Raw genomic sequence first — 16,575 nt, 5'->3', positions numbered from 1 at the left:
GCTGAAATCTAAAACATGGGACGGATCTCCAATATACTTCCGGAGCATGGAAACATGAAACACTGGATGCACACTCGACAAGCTGGGTGGCAAGGCAAGCTTATAAGCCACCTTTCCTATCCTTTGAAGCACCTCAAAAGGCCTAATAAACCGGGGGCTCAACTTGCCCCTCTTCCCAAACCTCATAACACCCGTCATGGGTGATACCTTTAGCAAAACCTTCTCCCCAACCATAAAAGACACATCACGGACCTTCCTATCCGCGTAGCACTTCTGCCTGGATTGCGTCGTGCGAAGCCGCTCCTGAATTAATTTCACCTTATCTAAAGCGTCCTGGACCAAGTCTCTACCTAAGAGCCTAGCCTCACCCGGCTCAAACCATCCAACCAGAGATCTGCACCTCCTCCCATACAAAGCCTCGTACGGAGCCATCTGAATACTCGACTGATAACTGTTGTTATATGCAAACTCCGCGAGTGGCAGAAACTGGTCCCATGAACCCCCAAAGTCAATGACACAAGCACGCAACATGTCCTCCAATATCTGAATAGTGCGCTCGGACTGCCCGTCTGTCTGAGGGTGAAAAGATGTGCTTAACTCAACCTGAGTACCCAACTCTCGCTGCACGGCCCTCCAAAACTGCGGTGTGAACTGAGTAACCCTATCTGAAATGATGGAAACTGGGACACCATGCAGGCGAACGATCTCTGGGATGTAAATTTCAGCCAACCGCTCTGAAGAGTAAGTAGTACCAATTGGAATGAAGTGCGCGGACTTGGTCAGCCGATCCAAAATAACCCAAATAGCGTCGATCTTCCTCGAAGTCCATGGGAGCCTAACTACAAGGTCCATAGTGATCCGCTCCCACTTCCACTTTGGGATCTCTAACCTCTGAAGCAAGCCACCCGTCTCTGATGCTCATACTTAACCTGCTGACAGTTTAGACACCGAGCCACAAACCCAACTATATCCTTCTGTATCCGCCTCCACCAATAGTGCTGCCTCAAATCCTGGTACATCTTCGCGGCACCCGGATGGATGGAATACCGCGAGCTGTGGGCCTCCTCAAGAATCAGCTCTCGAAGCCCATCTATATTAGGCACACATATCTGGCCCTGCATTCTCAGCATGCCGTCATCACCAATAGTCACATCCCTAGCATCACCTCTCCGAACCCTATCCTGAAGAACGAGCAAGTGAGGGTCATCATACTGACGCTCCCTGATACGGTCATAAAGAGAAGACCTGGAGACCACACAAGCCAATACCCGACTAGGCTCCGAAATATCCAATCTGACAAGCTAGCATGCTAAGGTCTGAACATCTAATGCCAAAGGTCTCTCTGCTGCTGGAAGATATGCTAAACTCCCCAAACTCTCTACCCGGCAACTCAAAGCATCGGCCACCACATTGGCCTTCCCCGGATGGTACAAAATAGTGATATCATAGTCCTTAAGAAGCTCCAACTATCTCTGCTGACGCAAATTAAGATCCTTCTACTTTAACAGATACTGCAGACTCCAGTGATCAGTATAGATCTCACAATGAACCCCATACAAATAATGACGCCAAATCTTCAAGGCGTGAACAATGGCTGCTAACTCAAGGTCATGGACAGGATAGTTATTCTCATGGGTCTTCAACTGGCGCGAGGCATAGGCAATCACCCTACCCTCCTGCATCAAAACACAACCAATGCCTATCCTCGAGGCATCATAATACACGGTGTAACAACCTGAAGCTGATGGCAGAACTAACACTGGAGTTGTGGTCAAAGCAGTCTTGAGCTTCTGAAAGCTCTCCTCACATTCATCCGACCACCTGAATGGAGCACCCTTTTGGGTCAATTTGGTCAAGGGCGATGCAATAGATGAAAATCCCTCCACAAAGCGACGGTAGTAACCCGCCAAACCAAGAAAGCTCCTAATCTCCGTGGCTGAGGACGATCTGGGCCAACTCTGCACCGCCTCTATCTTCTTCGGATCTACCTGAATACCCTCACTGGACACCACGTGCCCCAAGAATGCTACTGAACTGATCCAAAACTCGCATTTGGAGAACTTTGCATAAAGCTTCTCCACCCTCAATCTCTGTAATACAATCTTTAAATGCTGAGCATGCTCCTCCTGGCTACGGGAGTACACCAGGATGTCATCAATAAATACAACAATGAATGAGTCCAAATAGGGCTGAAATACACTGTTCATCAAATGCATGAACGTTGTTGGGGCATTAGTCAGCCCAAAAAACATCATCAAGAACTCATAATGGCCATATCGGGTTCTGAAAGCTGTTTTAAGAATATCTGAATCCCGAATCTTCAGCTGGTGATAACCGGACCTCAAATCGATCTTGGAGAACACCCTCGCTCCCTGAAGCTAGTCGAATAAATCATCAATACGAGGAAAAGGATACTTGTTCTTGACTGTGACCTTGTTCAACTACCTGTAATCAATACACATTCTCATGGAACCATCCTTCTTCTTCACAAATAGAACCGGTGCACCCCATGGTGACACACTAGGCTGAATAAACCACTTATCAAGGAGTTCCTGAAGCTGTTCTTTCAATTCCTTCAACTCCGTCAGTGCCATACGATACGGTGGAATATAAATGGGATGAGTGCCCAGCACCAAATCAATACCAAAGTCAATATCCATGCCATGCGGCATGCCCGGTAGGTCTGCAGGAAACACATACGGAAAATCACGTACCACCAGAACAGAATAAATGACAGGAGTCTCTGCACTAACATCCCTCACAAAAGCCAAATAAGATAGGCAACCCTTCTCAACCATGCGCTGAGCCTTCAAATATGAAATCACCCTACTTGGTACATAATCTACAGAACCGCTCCACTTAACCCTCGAAATTCCTGGCATAGCCAATGTCACCGTCTTAGCGTGACAATCTAGAACAACATGACATGGAGATAACCAATCCATACCCAATATCACATCAAAGTCAACCATACTGAGCAACAATAGATCTACTCGGCTCTCCAGACCCCCAATAGTCACCCCACATGACCGATATACGCAGTCCACAATAATAGTATCGCCCACAGAAGTAGATACATGTACAGATGAAACTAAGGACTCACGGGGCATATCCAGAAAATGGGCGAAATACGAGAAAACATATGAATACGTGGAACCAGGGTCAAATAATACTGAGGCATCTCTGTGGCAAACTGAGACAATACCTGTAATCACAGCATCTGAAGCAATAGCATCTGGTCTGGTAGGGAGAGCATAGAAACGGGCCTGACCACCCCCTGATCTGCCTCCCCCTCTAGGGCGACCCCTAGCTGACTGACCTCCACCCCGAGCTGACTGGGCGGGTGGTGAGGTAGTTGGTGCTGTAGTCGGAGGCTGACTCCTCTGCTGAGATAGACCTCTATGACTATGAGGGCATTGCCTCCACATATTCCCAAGCTCCCCACACTCAAAATAACTCTCTGGTGCTGGCGGCGGAAACTGAAGGGAACCCCTAGCACCGGGATGACTGGTAGAAGAACCTGGTATGGAAGAGCCCTGAACAGGTGGAGCACGGGACGTACTCTGAACTGGAAGGGAACTAAGTGATGAGTGGCCCTGATGAGAACTGTGAGAACCATGGCCAGATGATGCACCCCGATGAAATGGCCAAGTTGACTGAGCCTGTCTGAAATGACGACCTCTACCGTGCTGGAACTGACCCCCAAAAGGAGCACCGCTAAATCCACCCTGACAACGAGGCCTCTTGGCCTCCCGCGAACCATCTCAATCTGCCGAGCAATGTCGGCAACCTCATCAAAGGTAGCACCCGAAACTCGCTCCCTGGTCATGAGCAACTGTAGCTGATAAGTGAGGCCATCAATAAACCTCATGATCCTCTCTCTGTCCGTGGGAACCAACCAGATAGCATGACAGGCCAACTCAGAGAACCGCATATCATACTGCGTCATAGACATATCACCCTGGCGAAGCCGCTCAAACTGTCTGTGTATCTCCTCTCTGAGAGATCGAGGCACGAACTACTCCAAAAAGACCATGGAGAACTGCTGCCAAGTAAGGGGTGTTGCGCCAACAGGCCTACGCCTCTCGTAAGTCTCCCACCATCTGAGTACAGCCCCAGAAAACTGAAAGGTAGTGAATGAGACCCCACAAGTCTCCAAAATACCAGCAGTACGGAGTATCCTCTGACACCTGTCCAAAAAGTCCTAAGCATCCTCTCTCTCTGTGCCACTGAAAGGTGGTGGCTGAAGTCTCCCAAACCTCTCCAACCTGCGCTGATCATCCTCAGGCATAGCAGGAACCACATAATCCTAAGCAACAGCAACAGGCTGGGCTGGTGGTAGCTCTGGTGTCTGAAGTCCCTGAATAACCTGCTCGGGTGTGCGAGCGATAGGAGTCTGAGTGCCTCCCCTGGCCTGAGAAGTGGTTGCGGCCGTCGAAATAGAGAGCTTCTGAGCAAGGCCAGTACACGCTGTCAGAATCTGAGCTAGGGCCTCCTGAAGGCCTGGAATCACAATAGGCACATGTGGTGCCTGAGCTGGTGCATCAACATCTGGAACTTGGTCCTGATCTGGGACAACCGGTGGATCTGTAGGTATTGCCCCAACTGATGTACGGGCTGTACCTCTGCCCCTACCACAGCCTTTACTGCGGCCTCGGCCTCTCGCGGCCCTGGCTAGTGGTACTGGTAGCTGGCCCTCCTTACCGGTAGTACGAGTCCTCACCTCTGTGAGAGAATAAAACAACACATGTTTAATTACTAGAATCAACAAATTCGCACGACAAGAATCCAAGAATGTGAAGTTTCCTAAAGGTTCTGCAGCCTCCTGAAGATAAGTACAGACGTCTCCGTACCGATCCGCAAGACTCTACTAAACCCGCTCATGACTCGTGAGACCTATGTAACCTAGGCTCTGATACCAATCTGTCATGACCCAAACTAACCTCTGTCGTGATGGTGCCTATCGTGGAGCTAGGCAAGACGACTAATTTCCAAAAACAAATCGATATTTTCATTTCAAAGATAATTTCAAGATTATTTAACATAAAATCTCCATTTAAAGAGTTCCAATTAAAGAAAAATAGAAGTGCGAAAAAGAAAAGCCCGACATCGGGGTGTCACTAGTCATGAGCATCTTCTACAATCTGTCTAACAATATCAAGGCTAACTCAGCCTAGAAAATAGCTAAATACAACTAGAGGAAGATAAGAGGGAGAAGAGCAGGGGCTGCGATCGCCAAACATCTACCTTGCTATCTCCAAGAAAATCTGGAACCAGAACACTCAATAACCGCTACCGTGTCCAGCTACACCTGAATCTGCACACAAGGTGCAAGGAGTAACATGAGTACGCCAACTCAGTAAGTAACAACAATAAATAAAGACTGAGTAGTAGTGACGAGCAATAAAGCATATAACGTTCATATCAGAAAATCTCAGTAAAATACCACATGCTTTTAAAAAATCAGGATTTGAATCAAATTATCTATTTTAAACCCAGTTCCAGTAAAAATCATTTAAAGACGTTTTTCCAACAGTTTTTCAAACAAAGGCTCAATGCAAAGGTGAGCAAAAATGATGAAATCATAAACAGCCCCTCAAGCAAAACGTCACTCATATACATCCCCTCGGGCAAACCTCACAGTCACTCGTGCCACTCAGGTATACCTCACAATCACTCTTGCCACTCGGACATACCTCACAATCGCTCATGCCTCCGAGTCACTCAGCACTAGGCACTCGCACTCAGTAGGTACTTGTGCTCACTGGGGTGTGTACAGACTCCGGAGTGGCTCCTTCAGCCCAAGCGCTATAATCTGCACGGACAACTCACGTGCCAAACTAATAAAGTATACTGCAGGCGGGCAGCCCCGATCCACACTCATCCCCACAAATCAGGCCTTCGGCCTCACTCAATCATAAATATGCTGCAGGCGGGCAGCCCCGATCCACACTCATCCTCACAAATCAGGCCCTCGGCTTCACTCAGTCATAAACCTCTCAAGCCTCTCGGGCATTTCAATAAAACAGGGCATTCGGCCCAAAACATTTATATGCATCAAAATAGAGTCATAAAACTTAGTTATGCGGTAAACAAGTATAAATATGACTGAGTATAGATTTTCAATCGAAAACAATGAGAGGATGGTAAGAAACAGCCCCTAAGGGTCCAAACATGGCATTCAGCCCAATTTACAGAAATTCTTTCTAAAACATATAAGTATCATATGGTTTCAACAAAGTATACAACTTTACAGTTGCTACGGGACGGACCAAGTCACAAATCCCCAACAGTGCACGCCCACACGCCCGTCACCTAGCATGTGCGTCACTTCAAAATAGTAGAATGATACGAAAATCCGGGGTTTCATACCCTCAGGACTAGATTTACAATCGTTACTTACCTCAAAACGTGAAACTTTTTACTCTTCTATGCCTTTGCCTCGCAATTCGGCCTCCGAATGCCTCAAATCTAGTCACAAATAATTTGTTTCAGTCAATAAAATTTATTGGAATTAATTCCATAAGAAAATACTAAATTTTCATAAAAATTCGAAATTTAGCTCAAAAATCGCATGTGGGGCCCACGTCTCGGAACCCGACAAAAGTTTAAAAAATCCGAAAGCCCATTCAACCACGAGTCTACCCATACAATTTTACCAAAATCCGACCTCAACTCGACCCTCAAATCTACAAATCTTATTTCCAAATTTCTAAGTTCCAATCTCCGATTTATACCTCAAAATCATGTAATCTAGTCGGATTATTCGGTGCTAATTCAATATTATGGAGTAGAAATGATCACAAGGGACTTACCTTAAGTTTTCCTTGAAAATATATCAAAAATCGCCTCTCCTCAAGCTCTAATTTGTCAAAAATGACAAATGGGACGAAGTCCCTATTTTTATAATTCTGCCCAGACAACCTCGGTTCTACCTCGATCTTGGCCTTCGATCTTGTCCTTCGATCGAAGTCCTCGATCCTGGTCCTCAATCCTGGCCCTCGATCCTGGTTCTCGATCCTAGGCCTTCGATCATGACCCTCGACCCTAGGCTCAATTATGGCTTCGATCATGGCCCTCGACTCTGGGCTCGATCATGGCTTCGATCGTGGCCCTCGACCCTGGGCTCGATCATGGCTTCGATCGTGGGCTCGATTTCTTAGAGATTTCTGGGCTCGAATCTGGCAGAAGAAATTTCCAATACAAGGAAATTGCAGCAGCTATTGTAGTTAAATTTTTGATCCGTTAACTATCCGAAACTCACCCAAGGCCCTCGGGACCTCAACCAAATATACCAACAAGTCCTAAAACATCATACAAACTTAGTCGAATCCTCAAATCACCTCAAACAACGCTAAAATCATGAATTACGCCCCAATTCAAGCCTAATGAACTTTGAAATTTCTAATTTCTACAAAAAAAAACTCCGGAACCTATCAAATCACGTCCGATTGACCTCAAATTTTGCACACAAGTCCTAAATGACATAACAGAGGTATTCCAATTTTCGGAATCAGATTCCGACCCCGATATCAAAAAGTCAACCCCCCAGTCAAACTTCTCAAAAATAAAACTTTCGACATTTCAAGCCTAATTCCTCTACGGACTTCCAAATAATATTTCGGACACGCTCCTAAGCCCAAAATCACCATACGGAGCTATTGGAATCATCAAAATTTAAATCCGAGGTCGTTTACACATAGGTCCATATCCGATTCACTTTTCCAACTTAAAATTTTCAATTATGAGACTAAGTGTCTCATTTCACTCCGAGTTCCTTCCGGACTCGAACCAACTAACCCGATATAATATAATATAGCTTAATAACACAAAAAGAAGTAGGAATGGGGAAAACGGGGTTATAACTCTCGAAACGACCGGCCGGGTCATTACATTGATTTAATTGGGTGTACTTGTGTTTATTAATTATTGAGTGATATTAATGGTATTCTTGTTGTCTGTTGTGCATATCACTGGTTGTTCCATGTTGTCCTATTATTATTTGTTTCCTATTATTTTGTATATTATATTGCACAGGTTATTAGGCTAGTGAGTGTCTTGACTGTACCTCGTCTCTACTCCATTGAGGTTAGTCTTGATACTTACTGGGTACCGACCGTGGCGTACTCATACTACACTTCTGCACATTTTTGTGCAGAGCCAGGTATTGAAGATAACGGACTTGAGCAGAGTTAAAGCGGGATCGTAAGTATTCAAGGTAGAGCTACTTGGTTGTCGCAGTCCCTTGGAGTCTTTTCATTTCATTGTACTGTTAACTTGTAATCAAACAGTATTGTATATTCGGTCCTCGTGATCATTCTATGTCTTCAGTTAGAGTTCGTGACTCAGTACTACCAGTCTTGGGAGGTTGTATATTGTAATTATTTCCGTTGTTAGTTTCAAAAAAAAAATAGCTTCAAAAATGTAATGAAAATCGGCTTACCTAGTCTTAGAGACTAGGTGCCATCACGACTCTTGTGGTAAAATTTTGGGTCGTGACAAATACATAATTGTGTATTAATATTCTATATGTAAAATTATCAAACAAACAATTATATGCAGTGCGATGATAAATTAGTGTTTAATATTACCCACAAAAATTTTAGACATGTAAGTATATTTCCATAGAATAAATAAGTTGAATTAATATGTACTAGTATAATTTTGTTCTACTTAGAATACGTTTCAATAAGCTTAGTAGGCATAAAACTAGATGATATCAATTCCGACAAGTTTCAACATTCAATACAATTCATCTAATAGTTCAATTATTAATTTTAAAGTCATTAATTAGTTTGTACACTTAGGTGATAAATTTATTGAAGACACATTTAAACCTTTTGAAAATTCTACAAGAATTCCTTCTAAATGCATATTCTGTTAGAATATTTGAATGTGGGCTTAATTAGTCTAATTATTGTAATTCAATTTTAATCCTTATTTATTTATGTGTAGGATTAAACTTCTTCGTAGTTTATATAATGAAATAATAATTTAACCAAAACTTATTGTTTTCATATCAATGCAATTATTATAATCATATTTAAAACAAGTGATGCATATGGTAATTAAATTGCAGGTTAAAGAAGATCCTAATAGAAACGTTATAAACATAGGAATGTATACCTGAATTGGAAAAGAAACTGACTACCTCTTTTAGGACGAAGATAAAATTCGGATGAAACAGATAACCTCGGTTAGAACCCCGTGTTGATAACGTATTAAGAAATGAGAGCACAATAGAACAATATACTAATGGAGACAAAATATGTGAGGGAGAATGATTTTATTATTTCTTTTCTTGGTGTGTTATTCATAGGGTCAAAAGTTCCCTATTTATAAAGGTACAAATACATTCAAAGGTTTTAAGTTAATGTACTTCTTAATTGAGTACATGAATACAAAGTACGTTAAATGGACAGACAAATGCATTCCTCACTCACATGCATTCATCTCATTTATAACAAATGTGAGAGTTTTTATTTTATTGCTCAAAAACATATTTTAATAATCTTATATGATGGTTTTTTAAAAAAAATGTATTAAATGACTCATGGTTTTCTTAAAATTTTGTACTAAATTACTCATGTGTTTTTAAATATTTTGTACTAAAAAACTTGAGATCAAAGGCGAATCCAAGATTTAAATTCTATGGGTTTCAATCTTTAAGATTTTAGCATTGAATCCATTCACTCGTGGTTTACACTAGATTATTGTTATTTGTTTTATTGAACCTATTATGTTTTAAAAGTTATGGGTTCATATTATTATTTGTTACAATTTTAGGGGATTTTCACACATAAATTATGCTCAACGTCTTACGTGAATCCAATACCATAACCCTGGATCTGTCCCTTCTCGGGATACACATGCAACGCACGTGACGAGAGACTAGTAATAATAATAAGGAGCATCAAACAGATTATGCATTTCATGCTACATATAGTAGAGGATTAAGAACTTTTAGCCACCAAACGAAAACTTAATCTCAAGATGACTTGATGCCTTTAAAGATTACAGGGGTTTAACATGAACAGTATGTTGTATTCTTCCTTCCATCATAGCTTAACAAGGGCCATGGGATAGAATGTCAACTTCTGTTAATACAAGCTCAAAAATGTCTTATTCAAATAAACTGGAAAGAGTATAAGATGTAGTCATTATCACTTTCCAACTTGCGCCAAAATTTCAAACTCCCCTAAAATCTCTGAGATATCTAGTTGCCAACAACCTCAATCAAGCTTGGCTCGTAATCACTTGGTGCCTCGTAGCCATGCAGATTCATAAAGGTTGCAGCGACGTTAGCAAGCCCACCAGTAGGGAGATCTTGGCGGAATCTCACACCGGGTGCCAGTCCAGGACCACCAATTGCAATAGGAACCTATAAGGGGGAAAAAAAAATATCGATTCCACGAACCAAACCAGCAATAGGAGAGCACACATGCAATGATGCAATTGCTAAGTTAAACCTTTCTTTCGAATTTCTAACCAGTGTTTTCAATAACTCTTTGTATATGTTTCAATAGATTTTCATATTACAAAATCTATGGAAAGATGACAAAGATTAGTATTTGAAGTTGTCCTCATAAATGAACACAATCCTGAGATTTACTAATCAGGAGGTCCCCCTTACCCTCCTCCCTACTGGGGTGGAGCTAGAAGCCCGACTACGAGTTCAGCCGAACCCATTAGATTTTGCTCAAACAATATATTTGCGTTAAACATTAAATATGTAGAAATATTAAATTCAGAATCCAGTTATTAGCACTCGAATTCGTCGTTCTAAATGCCAAAACCCATAAAGTTGAAATTATGGCTATGCCTTGCCTCCCTGTACTAATTGATGTCTCATTTCTCCCTAATATTCTTCTAAATAGCGTGAGGAACTGCTGGAAGTATTAGAATAATGCATGCTGTTCCAGTTTTCTATATCTCAGATCTCCACACGAAAAAAGAAAAAACAGATACAAAATTTAGGTTTTCATTGCGAAAAAATGAATGAATTACTTACAGGTTCGCAAGTGTGAGAAGTGAGTATCTGAATATTCCCGTTCTTGTCAAGAGCTGGCTCTCCCTTCTTATTTCTCTTAACCATATCTTCAGCATTTCCATGGTCAGCAGTAACGAGATATATTCCACCAACTTGTTCAATAGCGTCAAGGATCATCTGCAAGAAAGATTAAGTCACAACCATTAGTGATGTCCAATGACAGCTATCATCGCAAAACATTAAAGATATCGCAAAAATGTGAGAAAAAAAAAAATCACAGGAAAATCTTATGACACTCAGAACAATTGAATCCAAAGAAGCATCATTACCTTGACAGCCTCATCAGCGGACTTGCAAGCTTCAATCGTTGCTTTGATATCACCAGTATGCCCCACCATATCACCATTAGGTAGGTTCACACGTACCTAATAAATAATTCGGAAACCAGGGTAAGCTTTCTATTTTTTTAAAAAGAAAGTCTTTTTTGAAAACATAAACACTCGCAAAGCAACTCCATATATTACCTGGTCAAATTTCCCGCTAAGGATGGCATCTCTAGTCTTTTCAGCAATCTCCAGCGCCTTCATTTTTGGCTTAACGTTAAATGTAATCCCACTGTCACTTGGAATTTCTACATACTGTTCCAATTTCTCGTTAAAATACCCGGAGCGGTTTCCGTTCCAAAAGAAGGTGACATGACCAAATTTAACAGTCTCACTGTTTAAACAAGAATAAGAGTTGTTAATACTAGCTCAAAAAAAAATTATAAACTTCTGTATAGATGTTTCTTCATGTAGAATATTTTATTATGTAGAATGGCATATCAATCTATCGAATAAACTCTTAATTTAATCTCTAGTTCACTTTTTTCGAACAATAAAGGCTCTTTGACTTCCAGGTTTATGTTAATAAAATTAGCAGCTGCCTATACAATAAAATCAGGCATTTTGAACAAATAATAGCAATTTCAATCTTCTGCAAGGTATTCCAAACAAAGGCACCAGAAGAGATATCACATCAACCTACCTGCAAGCAAAAGTTCGAACACCATTGCGCACTAGGTACTCCCCAGATGTCCTGTCAATCTCTGGAGGGGAAACAAGGTAGTGGCTTGGAAGCTGCAACTCACCATCATATTGGAGCATACCAGCATAACGGATTTTAGGGACTCGTACACGATCAAATTTATCAAAGTTCTCGTATTCAAGGGCCTTTGCGAGCATGACCATACGATCAGCTCTGAAGTTGAAAGTCACAACAGCATCACCATCCAAAATAGGCCCAACGGGCTTTCCACTATCGTCAACAATAACAAAAGGGGCTAAGTACTGATCATTGGCGTTGGGTTCCTGCCTCAACTTTTTAACTGCTTCAACAGGATCCTCGAACTTGTGTGGAGCCTCACCAAGAACTTGAGCATCCCAACCTCTTTTAACGACATCCCAGTCATTCTGGCATTAAATGAATGAATGAATGATAAGTAACAATAGGACATGAAGAATGAAATCCCAGAAAGTTTGTTTAAAGCATAGAAGTTGGTATGATAACTAATGACAGTTGTGAAGGAAAGATAATAGAAGACAGTACAAGCCTGAAGCATCAGGTCAACTTGATCAAATTGACCTGATGAGCACAGTAGAAAAAAGCAACCAAAGAAAAAAATTCTTGAAGGTTCAGAAGAACTGTTTATATCACAAACAACAGAACACATCAATGTCAAGGTAGTACGGTGGTCCCCGAAAAGTATTGTATATTGAAACTCTGCTCTGTTACCTTTTTTTGATAAGCGGCTATGTGTTATTGGTGTCTGTTAGGAATATGATAATGTAAATAAGCTGCAACTGAGGAGAATGTTGTATATATCAATTAGGGCCAATTAGGGGGATCGTTATTTTGACATGTAAATCTGATTCTATCCGATTTTAGGTTGTCCTGTACACTTTTTGACCCCCGATAAGCTCAGAATTGTCAAAATCTCTTCATCTCTTCATTCATTACATGATATAGCCAGATCTATCCCTATTGTTTGGTTATCCAATGATGAGCCTCTATGTTATGTTATCCACATCTAGTTGTTTAGTTCTGGGCGTACACGGTGTTTGAATGTACCACATTAGTTGAGGTAATGGGCTGTAGTTTCTTTGTATGGTCTTGGACAATCCTCACCTCATGAGCTGGCTTTTGGAGTTGAGTTAGGCCCCGCCCCATTATATTTAGGAGACAACTATAGACATGAAATGTTGATGTTGAAAAGAGTCGAAGGGGTACAACAACATACAGTTAAAACTAAGAGTGGACAGCAATGAAACAAATTGCTTCTTTGGCAAACATATTAAGATAGAAGACAGTTACAAAAGGAAGCACTGAGCAACAACAACAAATTTTATCTGATTAAATTATTCAGCATCAATCATATACCTAGACAAGTTGAAGAAGATAAACTTAAACAAAATTCTATCAAGCCAATGTTAACCAAAAAAGTCTCTTTAACGGATTATTGAAATGAAGGCTGCTTCTAGCTTTACACAGGGCATTAGAAGCTTTGACCAATATTAGATGCAGGAGGCAAACATTATCGGAAGGAAAAAAATTCCAAAATGCAGATATTTAAAAGCCACAAATTTACCTCATATCGATCCATGGTAACATACATGCGACCTCCGCCAGATGCAACCTGGGCATCAATACCTTTTTTACGTAATTGTGCAAGAGAATTCTCAAGAGTCTCCATGAAGCCCACACTAGAGCCATCTAGAACATCACGCCCATCAGTGAGGGCGTGGACACGAATTCTTTTGGCACCATGCTCAGCAGCACCTTTCAGCAACAACTGCAACCAAAATCAAGATTACATGTAGCAATCTCTTTTGGCACTAGAAAATTCAATCAATATACCGACTTAAAGAAAAATAGTACTCCCTCTATTCCACTTTATGTTACACTATTGCTATTTGGGGGAGTCGAACAAGATTTTCTTTGACCACATCCTTTGAAAATACTTTCAAATATTTTGAGTTATGAATTATTGTGATTTATAGTACTCTTTGTATAGTTTCTACACATTATTTCAAAAAACAATTGAGAAGGTAACATATTATTTCAAATAATTTAGGAATTCCATGCTCGAATTCACATCAAAATTTAGTCTGTTTGACTCTCGTACTCCGAGAAGGTTCACATAAAGTAGAACGGAGGGAGTACTTGTTATTGACTTTGAAGTGAGTGGAAACCAATAGGTATCTGGAAAACGTAAATAAATCATCACTGTATTGTTTAAAAAACTGATATGCATACCTGCACTTGATCAAGCCTGGAGTGGACACCCCCATCACTCAAGAGTCCAATGAGGTGCAAAGTTCCTTTTTCAAAACATTCTTTAACGTACTTGAAACCTTCTCCCTCATAGATTTTACCAGAGGCAAGGGCCAGATCAACAAGCTTTGCACTACAAAGAAATACATTAGAGACAACAATAAGCAACTATTTAAATTAAAAAAACACCAAGGGAAGAATAGCTCCCTTAATCCAGTGATTGCATAAAATCATATGGAATCAGTTAAGTATAACCAAGTTCTTAATCACGAATGGTGGTAGAAATAGGCAGTCTCAAAAGCTAATCTGCTTGTACCGCAATGTGGGCCATAGTACGAAAGGTACATCAATTATGCAGCCAATCAAGGAGAGAAAGCAATTGTTCCACGCATTGATGAAAGCTCTTTCTTTGCTTCTGATTTCTGTTTATTTTTCTTTCTCTTTGGTTTGATTAGTTAAGACTGAGTTTTTGGGACTAAACTCTAAGGCATCAAACAAGATTCTGGTCCCAATACCAATCAAAAATCTCCACTCAGTTCCAAAGTACTAATCTCTTTTTTTGCATGAATCATATAACATTAACTTTAAACAACTAATCTCAGACCGAATTTAACAGATAAGAATCCCCCAACAAAAAAGAAAAAAAACATTAACCTACAAGATCTCTGAATACTCCAGCAAAAACAAGCTTTTCAAAAGACAACAACAGAATAACATGTACATGAATTTCTTTCATATGTACAGAAGCAAAGAGCTCACCCTTGAGCAAAGATCCTTCCAGCACCAAGAGCATTGTGACCAACCTCACTGTTACCCATATCATCCTCTGTGGGCAGTCCCACTGCATTACCATGTGCCTTAATCAATCTCCATTTTTCAGGAGCACCCTATAAAATATTTAGCAAACACCAAGATAAATAAAACAAATCATAAATCCAAAAAGCAACAAAGAAAAAAAAACAGTTCCATGAGCCTTAATCAGTCTCCATTTTTCAGAGCATGTACTATAAAACAAAGTTTCGCAAACACCAAGATGAATAAAACATATCATAAATAAATAAAGCAACAATCTTTAACCAAAGGTATTTAAAAAACAGCAGTTCAATGAGCTTAATCAATCTCCATTTTTCAGGAGCACCATATAAAATATTTATTAGTAAAAACCTAGATAAAGAAAAGAAATCATAAATCCATAAAGCAACAATCTTTAACCAAAAAAAAAAAAATAGCAGTTGCATGAGCCTTATTCAATCTCCATTATTCAGGAACACCCAATAAAATATTTTTTTAGCAAAAACTCAGATAAAGAAAACAAAATCATAAATCCATAAAGCAACAATCTTTAAACAACAACAACAAAATGTATTCCCACAAGCGGGGTCTTGGGAGTATACGATGTATCGCAGCCTTATGTTTCCGATAGACCCTCGGCTAAACCATATTTAAACAAAGAAATTAAAAAAAAGCATTTACATGAGCTTTTCCATGAACACCAATAAAAGATTTTTAGCAAAAACCCAGATAAGAAAAACAAATCATAAATCCATAAAGCAACAATCTTTAACCAAAGAAATTAAAAAAAGCATTTACATGAGCTTTTCCAGGAACACCCAATAAAAGATTTTTAACAAAGACCCAGATAAGAAAAACAAATCATAAATCCATTAAGTTACAATCTTTAACCAAAAAAAGAAAATGAGAACCAAAAATCTTACATTCTTGAGGGAGTCCATAACAGGAGTTTCAGCAACATGGATAGCATTAAACTCATTAGGTTTAGCCTCACCCCAACCATCCAAAACAATCACAGCTACTGTCTTTCCCTTTGGAAGTTTAGGGTGGTCCTTCAATTTCCATGCATCTCCTGAACTTCCCATATCTCAGATCTTAAAATTTTCTTCACCCAAAAAAAACAAGAAAATTAGTACATCAATCAGATCTGTAGGGTCAAATCAAAGAACATAAAAGATATAAACATAGATTTATGTAAAAGAGAAAATACCTTAATACAGAGGAGGAGTTATAGGAAGCGATATAGTAGAGGAGAAGAGAGAGCAAAAGGTGTTGTAGTGGAGAAACTAATGAACGGGTGATGGGGTTTTTTTATTGGATTGCTGAGCTGAAAAATCGGAAGCCTACACTTGTTGAACAAATAATAAAAAAGAATATTGTAGAAATTTTCACAAGAAAAAGAAAAGGAAAACTCGAGAAAAGTGAGATTAGTTAGGTTTTACACGTGAGGGGGCACGTGAGAATCTTGAAATAAAATATTT

General features: G+C 40.3%; 1 protein-coding gene across 1 annotated transcript; it reads right to left on the bottom strand.

Moving 5' to 3' along the window:
• Window positions 1-9,977: 9,977 nt before the first annotated feature.
• Window positions 9,978-16,179, bottom strand: LOC104093817 (2,3-bisphosphoglycerate-independent phosphoglycerate mutase). The gene is made up of 9 exons (XM_009599630.4): window positions 16,018-16,179; window positions 15,062-15,189; window positions 14,285-14,435; window positions 13,617-13,820; window positions 12,017-12,441; window positions 11,515-11,707; window positions 11,320-11,415; window positions 11,012-11,167; window positions 9,978-10,381 (listed from the first exon to the last, which is right to left on the bottom strand). The coding sequence occupies exons 1-9, from the start codon at window positions 16,177-16,179 to the stop codon at window positions 10,217-10,219; spliced, it is 1,680 nt and encodes a 559-aa protein (XP_009597925.1). The 3' UTR covers window positions 9,978-10,216.
• Window positions 16,180-16,575: the final 396 nt, after the last annotated feature.

Source organism: Nicotiana tomentosiformis, chromosome 7 (genome assembly GCF_000390325.3).
Source record: "Nicotiana tomentosiformis chromosome 7, ASM39032v3, whole genome shotgun sequence".
Lineage (NCBI taxonomy): Eukaryota > Viridiplantae > Streptophyta > Magnoliopsida > Solanales > Solanaceae > Nicotiana > Nicotiana tomentosiformis.
This window is presented reverse-complemented; position numbering and strand designations above follow the sequence as displayed.

Bases quoted from the DNA above. Each gene is read 5' to 3' on its own strand.
- LOC104093817 (XM_009599630.4), bottom strand. From the start codon at position 16,179: ATGGGAAGTTCAGGAGATGCATGGAAATTGAAGGACCACCCTAAACTT. The intron at 14,436-15,061 runs GTGAGCTCTTTG...ATTTCTTTGTAG, and splicing joins GGAAGGATCTTTGCTCAAGG to TGCAAAGCTTGTTGATCTGG. The intron at 11,708-12,016 runs GTAGGTTGATGT...TTGTTTAAACAG, and splicing joins GTTCGAACTTTTGCTTGCAG to TGAGACTGTTAAATTTGGTC.